Below are 12,689 nucleotides of genomic sequence, written 5' to 3'. Positions count from 1 at the left end.
TTTAACCATACCGTTATGTTCATTTCTCAGGGACAGCAGTAATTCCCCCCCCCCCCCCCCCCCCCCCCCCCAAAAAATTTAAATAAACATTATTTATATTTCATTATTAACTCAATTACTAACTGTTTCAATCAATATTTAGTGCAGTGGTGTTATGTACTTCTCACTGATCATGATTAATTGAGGATATATGACTTGTTTTCCATAAAACAACCCATTCCTCTGTCTCCTTCTTGGTCTGTATGCTTGTTGGTCTGCCCTAACCTTCAGTCTGAGTGTTGTCTAACCATGATAGCAATCACAACGAAATCACCTCCCTTGTTGGACCTTGTAAATAAGAGACTCTTGAACTGTGAATAACTAGAAGATTTTATAAGTAGCACAACTCACCTTCACTGTAAATAAAATCACTTTACTTGCAAAACTGAGTTTCTACGTCTGAATCTGGTCGACACGTGACAATATTTTTGTAACACTGATTTAGAAAAGAAAGTATTTAATAGATGCGAGCTTGTCTCTCAATTATCAAATCGATTACTCTGGAGAAAATACGAAGTCTCCAGAGACATTATGGCACAAAGTAACCACAGAGTGGCTGTCGATTCAGCCAGGATCACGACATCTGTCCTTCCAGACTAATTTGAATGAATTAGAGAATTTCGTGATTCTCTGTACTGATTTGGGCATGACGAGCTCGAACGCTGACTTGACGCGTGTCACAGAAGTTCCTGCCAATCTAGTGTGTTTCAAATTTGAAGATTTTGAATTGTACATGTACAAATGTTAAATATACATTTTAAAAATTATCTTATTGACAAAATTATTATTTTAAATTAATAAGTATAAAAAGGAACTCTAAACTCTGTGTACCTCTAAATGTGATTACTTTTCTCTTTGTCTTTCTTTTTTCTCCAAGTATAAAAATCAGTTGCAATTCAGTCATCACTGAAGAGTCTGCACAAAGTGAGTGTTTTAACTCATATGTTTCACTTTTTCTTTTTTTTCTTTTCTTCCCCAGCACAAACAAAGATAGAAATGTGTTCTGAAAACTTCCCTGAAAACTTCAGGTTCTCTCGACAGCTGCTTTTAAATATGACCTGTAACATTTTGTGATTTGACAAAATGGGTCAAATTACACATTTTGTCAATCATGACAACTTGAAAAAAGTTCCAAAGTTCTCCTCCAACAATTGTCTACTCTGCACTCTCTATAGCTACTGTTATCACTAGCTTGCCAATAACTGATAACTTGGATTGGCAATAGTTAAACATGTGACAGTGGACCTCTTTCAGGTTTCGATGTAGTGCTGCTGGAGTGTACCCAAACAACACGTTTTTCACGCTGCATGAAATGAGCACACTACACACTGTATGCACACTGCATAAAAGCCCAAAAGGAGCCACAGAGTAAAGCAGACTTGCTCTCCCTTACTGGTCAGAGGCATACTAAGTGGTAAGTTGACAAATAAACTGAGGGGTTATTTTACTGTTTATCTGTTATTGAGTTGTATAAACTGAAAAAGGGGCTATTTATATAGTAAGGGGTGCCTGAGCACCACGTGCCAGTGGAGGTTAAGATCAACACAAGGTTTATGTAAAGTTTGTATTGTTTGGATAGGTTTTCTTTTAACATTGCATGCTACAGCAATTACAAGCTTTATAACTTATAAGATTTTTTGTTACAATTTAATGTAATAAATATTTTATTTTCACTCCATTTTGTGTTCTGTAATCTTGTGATAATCAAAACTAAAAGGAATCCTAATGATAAATGAATCTGATGGGTTTTCCAGACAGGACAGCACTGATGTTAAAGAGGAACTACAAGCCAGGGACCTGGCTCTCTCCTTTGCCTCCTTTGAAGTCAGCAAGAGTCTGCTCCTGAAGTTTGTTTCTAAGCTGGCCGCTGTATTTTTTGTTAATGAGCCACTCTTTTACAAGAATGTGTCTTTGATTCCTCGTTGGTGCGTCCCATTCAGAGACTGTAACTCTGCCCTCGGCCTCACCAGAGACTGGGCTGGGCTCAAACTTCTGTCCAACTAGATCTCTATGTTGGGTCTAGCACATGGTGCTAATTATCATTGCAATAAAACTGTTTTAAAAAAACGGTCTTTTTGAGTAAATAGAGATGACACAGCCTTTACCAATCAGTAGCTCTGGTAATACCTGATATTGCATTTTTTCTGATAGGCCACACCTGCTCCAGCCTCACCTTCAACTTGTCATCACAGCCAAGTACATATGCCATTCAAGGACCCCAGGAAGCAATATCACAACTGATCTGGTTTTATCGTCACAGCCAGGTAACAAGTGTTATTTTTTCTATAATGTCGGAGTTTTCTTTAAAGATCCTAAGTACAAAAATGGTAGCTCCCAAAACCACTGTAAAAATAATATATAGTATAAAGTATATAATATATATAGTATAAATAATAATAATAATATTGATTTATTATTAAATAATAATAATATATACTACGATTACATCGTAGTCAAAGGAGCTTGCAAAGAAAAGCGTCTGGACTTCTTTAAGTTGCTTGAAGACGTTTCACCTCTCATCCGAGAAGCTTCTTCAGTTCTAAGGTCAAATGGTGGAGAGTCCCAGATATAAACCTAGTGGGAGTTTCCCCCCACAGAGGGACAAAAGGACCCCTGATGATCCTCTAATCGCCTGAGCCAAGGTGTGAAACTGGGTGTGGGTCCCAATCAGCCAGAGTTTCGGGTGAGCTCATTGTGAAACCTGGCCCCACCTTATCAGGCGAATTCCTGAGGTCAGATGGCCCAGGATGTGAGTGGGCGTTAAGGCGTCTGGGAAGGGATCTCAAAACTGGATTATAGATGGCAGAGAGTTGGTGTCGTAAACCCCGCCTCTGTTCAAAGATGGTCGCTCACAGTGGACATAGATGCTTCTTTCACTCCTCTTTCAAACCATCTGTCCTCTCTGTCCAAAATGTGAACATTGGCATCCTCGAAAGAGTGTCCTTTATCCTTAAGATGCAGATGGACTGCTGAGTCTTGTCCTGTGGAGGTGGCTCTTCTGTGTTGTGCCATGCGCTTGTGAAGTGGCTGTTTGGTCTCTCCGATGTAGAGGTCTGGGCATTCCTCGCTGCACTGTACAGCATACACCACGTTGTTAAGTCTGTGTTTTGGCGTTTTGTCTTTCGGGTGAACCAGTTTTTGTCTGAGCGTGTTGCTGGGTCTGAAATGAATGTCAATCACTAATTTAACAGATGGGTTTGGCTGTTGGGGGGGGTGCTGTTTTGAACTGCAGGCAGTGTTGCCAACTTAGCGACTTTGTCGCTATATTGAGCGAGTTTTCAGACCCCCTTTGAGACTTTTTTCTAAAAAGCGACCAGCGACAAATCTGGCGACTTTTTCTGGTGTTATTGGAGACTTATTTATGACGACCTTTTGACGTGAAAGAGCATGTTGCTCTTACTCTCAACAAGCAGCGGTGCTGCCGTGGGCACCTCACTCGTGCTAAAGTGCTCACGGGCGGAGGATAGTCCTCCCCCAGCTGCAGGAGACGTTCACACCTGTGCGTCCAAACTGCAAATGAATCGCGCATGAGCGAAGCCACTGCTCCGCAGTGACTGTAACACAGTCAGTTCTTCTTTCACTGTTATGCTGTTTTATGGATCACAAGGTTTAAAACTACTTATAAACACACACTCTCACACACAAAGTGACTCCACCAGAGTGCCTATTTCGGGTCACTTTTGCCGGTCGAAGCCCGGATAAAGGAGAAGGGTTGGAATTGTGACATTAAAAAACAATAATTGCTAAAAGAAATTTAATTTGTAGTTCTAAATAAATTCTAAATGTATTTAAGACGTTTTTTGCTCACTTTGTCTCTTCCACGATGTTATTTCTCTCTCCAACAGTGTAGGTTACAATTACATTAGCATGACCAATTATGTAAATTAGGTGATGACGTCATTTAGCGACTTCTAGCGACTTTTAGGACAGCCAATAGCGATTTTCCTCACTGAGGAGTTGGCAACACTGACTGCAGGTCCTTGAAGAGTATGTATGTAAATATCCGATAGCAGTTAGGTCCCCTAACTTTCAGTAGCTGTTGAAAGGATAAAGTTGTGGTATATCAGTGGTTAGAAATACCATTATTACTTTAGGATTAGTTTAACACAAAGTCAGGGCTGACCCAGGACCATTGCTGTGAGTCACAGTGTGCAGCATAAAGGTCCTTTCACATCGGGTGCAGCATGTGCTGCTAATGCTAACTGCTAACTCAAAGCCAAGGATCCAGGATTTGTTGCTGGCTGCTGGGCTCTGTGGGTTTTTGCAGCAGCTCTACCTGTACTAGATGCACCTGCTCCTTGTCGTTTCCATCTCTGACTTTATGTCCTCTACAAGAGTTTCTGTTTTTTTTATCTTCAAATGTTCAATAAAAACATGTATTGCTAATTCATAACAAAGAAAGCTTTGTAACTATCCCCACTAGTGAAGACTGTGTCATTTCCACAACACTGCCCCCCAGGTCTGCAGCGCTGTTGAAAAGGCTGTGGAAGTCCCTGTATTAAACACGTAGACCTGTGACACAAAAATCACCAAACTCAGACGACCACAGACTGTTTTCCTTCCTGGTGATGAAGGAAAACGCTGGGCTGGCATGTAAAGGGCAGTATTCCCTTCAAGGACCTGAAGCTCCATAAAGCACCCCTCCAATAGCCAAACCCATCTGTTCTCTGATTGGATTGTTAAATTTGTGATTGACATGACATTGGCCAATCAGATGAAAGGAAGAAAAATAGGGTCAAAATTCATACTTGAAACTTGAAACTTGAGTGCAGAGTTTCACACGTATTTTTTTGCTAAGTCCACACACAAATTCTTTTTACACACACAAATCCTGATTTACAAGTACAAAATATTTATGACCGCAATTTGAGCCCATAGGTAACAGACGTCTCCGAAAATGTCGGAGCACTTTTGCAAACACGTGATATCTTGATAAACCGAGCAAATATTTGAAGTTTACACAGCTACATTCTCACCTGAAAATATCCTAAAAGTGTATTTTGTGACCCAGAAAGAGTAATAAGAGTAATATTAAAACTAAGTAGCTGCCGCCATTGTTGGAAACTGGAATTGGCTGGGCTGCGCTATGAATTCTGGGACATGGTGGGCCACGAAGGATACACCCAACCCATCCTTCAAATCTGGGGAAAAGTAGGACGCATTTGGAGGAGTGTACAAATTTGGACAGCCTTCGTCGCATCGCTGTGACGTAATCGGCCTACAAATGCGGCCTCAGGAGGATGCAGCCTTTGAATTTGGACACCCCCAGTGTGTGGCCTTATAGGAGAAAGGACTTGAGGACACACACCCACACACACAAACACACACGCGTGCACACACACTCCATTATCTAACAGCAATAATGGCCCAAACTTATCTTTTCATTAGCAAAGCACCCTTGCAGAAAACAGACAAAAGTAAAATTTTACTGCATGCTTTGAATGGTAAAAGTCACACCACATTAAAGAATAATATATAAATTTAAAACTGAAAGTGAGTAGTCCAAACTAAAATCTTAACATAAGATTTTATTTTCAGTGGGGATAATTTTTGGGCTTAGAATAAAATGTGGTGGTTTTTGTGTAGTTTAGCCATTTTAAGCTAATTTAAGGATCTAAGGCGACAATTCTACATAAAAAAAATTGATCGTTTTTTTCTTCGACATCTCCATGCGTACAGCGATAGAGCAGAATGCCATTCCCTCAATATCGATATAATGTCTTCCCTCACTTAAGATACACAGTCATTGTTAAGCACAGATCATTCCTATTTAAACATGTTGACTCTAATTCTGTGTATTTATATTTTGTACATTTCATATTTCTTCAGATTTGGGCCTGAACAACACCTCCAGAGCAGAAGATATTGATGCTGACTGCACAGAGCGAGAAAGATTAACGAAAGATCAACGTCTTCATAGTAACTTTAGTAATTAATATAAAACAAAACGAGAATGTTCAGCCGCTTTAAGGGAGAAAAAAGCCCCATAAAGCTTTCAGATGCTGTTAAAAAGATCAGCAAACTGCTGGAATCACATTCAGGACATCTCCCGGTTTATGTCATTCCCCTAAAAAATGATAAATTCAATGTCGATGGATGCAAGAGTTTTAGTTTTGGAGAAGAGTCCAGTAAACCTAATCGCACCATAATGGTTCTTGGAGCAACCGGTGCTGGGAAGACAACTCTCATCAACGGGATGATCAATTACATTTTAGGTGTTAAATGGGAGGATCCATATCGCTTTAACTTAGTGAATGAAACTCAGTCAACATCACAAGCTCACAGTCAGACCTCTGAAGTCGCTGTGTACAAAATCAACCACCAGGATAGATTTCAAATCCCGTTCTCTCTGACCATTGTGGACACTCCAGGCTTTGGAGATACAAGAGGCATAGAAAGAGACAGAGAGATCGTAGAGCAGCTCCGTAATCTCTTCACTTCCTCACATGGTGTCAGTGAAATCGATGCTGTGTGTTTTGTAGCTCAGGCTGCTTTAGCTCGACTCACACCAACACAAAAATATGTGTTTGATTCAGTGCTCTCAATCTTTGGCAAAGATGTAGCAGAAAACATCAGCATTGTGGTGACATTTGCAGACGGTCAGCGACCTCCAGTTCTCGAGGCGATCAATGCTGCAGGAGTCCCATGTCCTAAAACAAAAGACGGGCTGCCGGTTCACTTCAAATTCAATAACTCAGCACTTTTTGCAAATAACAAATCAGCTGAAAGAGACAGAATGAGTGATGATGATGATGATGATGATGATGATGATGAAGGAGACTTTGATCAGATGTTTTGGGAGATGGGCACAAAAAGCATGAAGAGGTTTTTTGCCACTCTGAATAAAATAGAAACTAAAAGCTTGACACTGACAAAGGAAGTCCTCAGAGAAAGAAAGCAGCTCGAGATTTCAGTTGAGAATCTGCAGGAGCAGGTGAAACTTGGGTTAGCCAAGCTTGAGGAGATAAAAGAGACGAGGGAAAAACTTAAAGAATATGAAGCAGAGATCGGCAGAAATGAGAACTTCGAGTTTGAAGTTACTGTCAAAAAGCCTGTTCAGGAGGACATTTCTGGATCTGGAAACTACATCACCAACTGTCAGCAGTGTCATGTTACCTGCCACTACCCTTGTGCCTATGCAAATGATGCAGATAAAAGGAGCTGTGGAGCAATGGGGCCAGATGGATACTGTACTCAATGTCCAGGAAAATGTATTTGGAATGTACACTTTAACCAGAAGTACAAATGGGGCTATGAAGATGTTAAAGAGAAAAGAACAATAAAGGAGCTGGAAGAAAAGTATCGGGAAGCCACAGGAGAGAAGATGACTGTTCAGAAAGTGATTGATAAACTGAATGCTGAGTATAAAAGTTTGCAGGCTGACGTTGTGAAACTGATGGAGAGATCTTCCAAGTGTCTGAACAGACTTAAAGAGATAGCACTGAAGGCAAACCCTCTGTCCACTCCAGAGTACATCGACATGCTTATTGAAGGAGAGAAATCTGAGGGCAAAGAAGGCTGGAAGAGACGAGTTCAGTCTCTGATGTCCATGAAGGAAAAGGCAGAGACAATGGCTAAAATAGAGCAAGGCAAGAAACTCCTGCGTCATCAAGAATCACTTGATGTTAATCATTAGCCAAGTCAACAAGGCAACACGTCCAGAGTCAGAGAACGACTTCACCACAGTTCAGTTTGAACTTGTTTTGCAATGTAAGTGCGTGCTTCACCACTTGGCTGTACTACTGCAAGTAATTTAAGATGTAAACACAGCACAATGACAAAAATGATTTTTTATTTTCTGGTTGAATTTGTTCTGCTCTTCTCCACAGTCTGCTTGACACACGCTACTCTCAGCTTTGTGTTTATTTCAATATCATTTCTTAATCTGTTTTGTTTACATTGAACTAAATTGTAATTATTAATTTTCTAACCTTAACTCTTCAAAGTAAATTTGGGATAAAAAGATAAATATAGTGCAAAGTCACATTTGTGCAAATGTAAATGTTACTAATATATAAAATCATTTTATGAGCTTCATTATGTTTTTGTCCATGATAGCATTCACGTCTGTTGTGGTGAATGATGGATGCATCAATAAATGTCAAACTATAACTACGTTTGTATTGTTGTGATGTTTGTGTTGTTAGCTAAGACATCTGTCCTCCGTCCACCCACATTAAAAATTCACTCCTTCACCTACTGGGTCTTCACCCAATCACTGCTGAAAGTTATGATTGTCATTTTACAGCAAATCAAATGTTAAGAAATTAGAAAAAGCCAAAATGAATCAAACTTGTGCACCAAATTATTTTTGTTCAAAGTCATACAGAAAAGTCAGAATGCTGTCTAAGGAAGTTTTTCCTGAAACACTACTTCTGCATTTCGGCTTAGTTCTTTAAAAGGTCATGTTACTCATATGAGATTATATTTACCTCATTTACCTCACCTGGTAAGTACTAGATGAAGTCATAGATCAACATGAAACCAACTCCATATCCAAGTCATTACATTTTGGTCCATTGAATATAAACTTGAATTATTTTCCTCTTGGTTTTACTGCGGCTACTGTAAGTGCATTGATGTGAGCAGTATTTATGATGTAATTTAGAAACAGTAATTGTACAGATCTTGTGCTGTGTGCTGTTCTTGGGCCTATAGAAAACATCATTTAGTGTATACATTCGGGAATAAATGAGTTTACTCCAGTTTTATTTGGCATTATATTTGTCTAAATTTCACATGTGAGTGTTGGTCATGAAGACCCTTTGTGTTCATCTGAAGCTCATGTAGGCATCAGGCGCAATTCTCCTGCAGCAGCTCTTCTTTCACTTTCAGCTTTGCTGTAAATGAGGGCGCGGAGGACTTCTGAGAATTCATACTTGTTTACACAGTCGCTGTCCTGTTCACGTCCACCATATGTTCTTCTTCCTGTACCCAGGGAAAAAACACACAAACACACACACAAAGAGAGAGAGAGAGAGAGAGAGGAGAAACAAAGAAAAAAATCTGTCAAATTTTATTTTTCAAAATGTACTAAAATGGAAGACGAATGCATAACAACATGTAAATTAAAATAATTCATTTTTAACTTTCAACAGCTTTTATTATTATTAGTTTAGTTTGAAAACTACTTTATGTCATCTACAGCTAACTTCCTTTATATTTTGCTGCAGCATGGCTAAGCCTGTATGTGGGTGGGGGAGGGCCGTGTGCCTGTTTGCCACATTAAAGAAACCTGAAAGTAAGTGAAAAGAAAAATCTTTCTTTCTGATAAAAGGTACACTTCACAGTAAGTTCATGTTCACTGAGCTCTTTTTTTGTATATATGTATATATATATGTGTGTGTGTGTGTGTGTGTCTTTTGTTTTATGTTTGTTTCGTTTAGATATATTCATTTTAATTTATGAAAACATTTAATATTTATAATATTATTTGTACTAAGTATCCAAACATTGGTGTCCCTTTGTCATTTTTAATCTTATCATTGTATTCTAGATGGTGTTGGCAGTGTTTTGTGTAGAACTAAAAGGTAAAGTTATTTATATCAAATTTGACAGACAATGAATGAAGTTGGTGTATTTACAGATTCTTCAAGATTTTAGCAGCTTCACAACAAAACCATCGACAAGTTAAAAATTAAGCAAATATTAAGGTTTATTTGCTTTTCTACACAGCAAAATCTCCAGTGTTAAATTAACACTTTGACAGTGTTATATGTTTAAAAGTAACCTAGTCAGTTTTGAAGATTAACAATGGCTAACACTGAGCAGTGCTGATTTTCTAACACTGGAATATTTCTAACATTTTGAGTTATTTTCCAGTGTTAGAAAATCAGCACTGCTCAGTGTTAGCCATTGTTAATCTTCAAAACTGACTAGGTTACTTTTAAACATATAACACTGTCAAAAGTGTTAATTTAACACTCAACAGTGTTGTATTTAACACTCAGAGGTGTGGACCCATATAGACACTCTCAGTGTTAATTTAACACTGGAGATTTTGCTGTGTACTTTACTTTGTTTTTCTTTTTTTCATACACTTTCAAACAGAAGTCAACATCAGCAAGACACAACAGCGTTTGGGTTCAACTGGAGGATTACAAACAGCCAGCAGAGGTTTGTTTTAACTCATCTCCATCTCTCTAGCTTTTTTGTTTTTACTTTAAGTATCATGGAAATGAATTATTAGTCTGTTAGTATGTATATTTTAAGATGGCAAATTAAAGTGTAAATGTGAAGTTACTTACTATGTTTTGATATCCAGCTAAACCTCAGGGTTGAGTTCGTACTTGAAACCTGTTTCCTGCTGCCCACCCATTTTGCAGTTTCTGCACAGATAGTTTGCATTTTCCTCAAATTTGAATAATTTGAATACTGTAAATCTGTGTGTGTGTGTGTGTGTGTGTGTGTGTGTGTGTGTGTGTGTGTGTGTGTGTGTGTGTTTGTGTGTTTGTGTGTGTGTAATTTACCACCACACACAGCTGAGATCAAAGTGTGTGTGCATCTACAAGTAATCTCAGCAGAAACAAATAGATATCCACTACCAGTCAACAGTTTGAATCAGAATCAGAATACTTTATTAATTCCGAAGGAAATTAGGGTTACAGCAGGCAGCACGCTAATGGCGCATGCACACTTACAAAGGAACCTTCTGACCTTCTGACTACAAAAACATGGGGAGACATGTCACACAGCAAAAAAGAGTGTCTATATGGGTCCACACCTCTGAGTGTTAAATACCACACTGTTGAGTGTTAAATTAACACTTTGACAGTGTTATATGTTTAAAAGTAACCTAGTCAGTTTTGAAGATTAACAATGGCTAACACTGAGCAGTGCTGATTTTCTAACACTGGAAAATAACTCAAACTGTTAGAAATATTCCAGTGTTAGAAAATCAGCATTCTTGTAATAGCCTGCTGAATGATGGTGACATCATTAAATAATAAACTTTGATAAACTTGAGAGCACATAAGCTGCTGTCTGTTGTGATCCTTCATTGCACAGATTGGCATCTCACTCACTCTGTACTGCAGTCAGTGTAGAAAAGATGGTAACTCGAGTTAAAAACAGGTGACAAACAGTCACTGTTAATATTTTGGTTTCTGTCCTAGTATTTCTACTTCTCAGGTTTTGTGTTTTGAGCTCTTTCTGTTCTGCGTCTCTGTGTTCCCTCCCTGTTGCCATGTCTGATAGTGTTCAGCTCGTGTCTGTGCATACCTGTTGCATTGTGTGTACACCACGTGTAAGTAAAGCTCACTCATTGCACATAAGCCAGTGCCTGCATTTGGGTCTCTCTCTCTCCACTTCACTTCAATAATTCAATTTTCACAAATTTACGACAAAGCAGAACTATAAATACTCATCTTCTAGAGTGTTTCCAATGATAATACCTGACATGGGCTATTGCCCTGCTGTAAGTTTCCTCATAGGTTATACAGTGCAATAATGAAGCTCTCTGAAGACGCTTCTCACAATCTAATTTATTTTTTCCCTAAAACAGTAAATATTATCATGGCCTTAACAAAAATGTGTCATATCCACACATCCATCCAATTCAGACTGCAGGGAGGCTAAAACCCATCACAACTCCAGTACGGCAAAAACAAGAGGCGCAGAACACCTAGTAAAAAGATTTACAGGCTGATAATCCACAAACACGTTTATTCAATGAATTTACCTCATTGAATATGTATATATATATATATATATATATATATATATGACACATCAACATTGCAATGACAACATGTATATGTACATATACACATAGCTCTACAGCAGGATTTAAGCCTAAAGCAGTCAAACTATATGCCTCACATTACATACACATGCATGGACCACAATAAGTACACTGAGCTCATTTCTTGGTCCAGAGTAGATCAACGTTCAACGTTTGTTTAAAATCATCTCTGTCACATTGGTTGTTTACTCGACAGCACGCTCTACGTGTGGTATAGAGTTTCTCCTAAAGGCAGAAAGTCTGGAGCACAGAAACTGAGTGTGACCTCTCTGATACGGGTTTTCTCTGACTGAGGTTTCAGGTTTTGTTGAGCCAACAAATACCACGAAAGCCTGACAATGTTGACCTGACTTCATGGCTCAGCCCTCAGGTCCAAGGTTACAGAAAATAAACAATGCTCATCTGTAAGTGTTTAGCTGTAACCCAACAATATCTGCTCCATCACAGCAAGCTTATTTCAAAAACATGACACACTGCATGTGCTTTAATTATAACTTCATCCTAACAGCACATTTTCAGCAGTGATGTGACAGCATCTCGTACACATCGCTGCAGTTTAATTATACACGTTAACAAAGGCGACGTTAACGTAAAGCACCAGCTAGAAATCAACACATGCAGTTTCACACTAAAAGAACTAAAGAGGTAGCACTGTAAGATAACAAGAACAGAGTCTGGCACCAGAGTTTTAAATACAGATTTGTAAAGCTTGCTCTAAAATGAGCATTAACAACTCTTAGTACCAAAATATTAAGAAGCTGATGAAGTCAGTCCGAGCTCCCACTGCAGGTCTGGTGGTTTGTTTAATTTGTAGGCAGCATGTTGCTCACAACTTTTGAACTGAATTTTATAGACTGACACATGTAGTGAATCCTCTCTGGTTGGTCTGCTGGACTGATGACTTTGT

At 38.8% G+C, this 12,689-nt stretch overlaps 1 protein-coding gene across 3 annotated transcripts; it reads left to right on the top strand.

Moving 5' to 3' along the window:
- The first annotated feature begins 1,299 nt into the window (after positions 1–1,299).
- Positions 1,300–8,154, top strand: LOC102290509. 3 transcript variants are annotated; one of them, XM_005950556.2, is made up of 4 exons: positions 1,311–1,453; positions 1,794–1,886; positions 2,191–2,303; positions 5,869–8,154. In XM_005950556.2, the coding sequence occupies exon 4, from the start codon at positions 5,993–5,995 to the stop codon at positions 7,673–7,675; it is 1,683 nt and encodes a 560-aa protein (XP_005950618.1). In that variant the 5' UTR covers positions 1,311–1,453; positions 1,794–1,886; positions 2,191–2,303; positions 5,869–5,992; the 3' UTR covers positions 7,676–8,154. The 3 variants fall into 3 exon arrangements, with proteins under 3 accessions (XP_005950617.1, XP_005950618.1, XP_042071610.1); XM_005950555.2 differs by lacking the exon at positions 1,794–1,886 and having other exon boundaries at positions 1,300–1,453; XM_042215676.1 differs by lacking the exons at positions 1,311–1,453; positions 1,794–1,886 and adding an exon at positions 1,946–1,964.
- The last annotated feature ends 4,535 nt before the right edge of the window (positions 8,155–12,689 follow it).

Source organism: Haplochromis burtoni, unplaced genomic scaffold (assembly GCF_018398535.1).
Source record: "Haplochromis burtoni strain Fernald_Lab_line unplaced genomic scaffold, NCSU_Asbu1 Contig_787, whole genome shotgun sequence".
Lineage (NCBI taxonomy): Eukaryota > Metazoa > Chordata > Actinopteri > Cichliformes > Cichlidae > Haplochromis > Haplochromis burtoni.
This window is presented reverse-complemented; position numbering and strand designations above follow the sequence as displayed.

What these genes read in the sequence shown, in the direction of transcription:
- LOC102290509 (XM_005950555.2), top strand. Translation starts at nt 5,993, where the DNA reads ATGTTCAGCCGCTTTAAGGGAGAAAAAAGCCCCATAAAGCTTTCAGAT.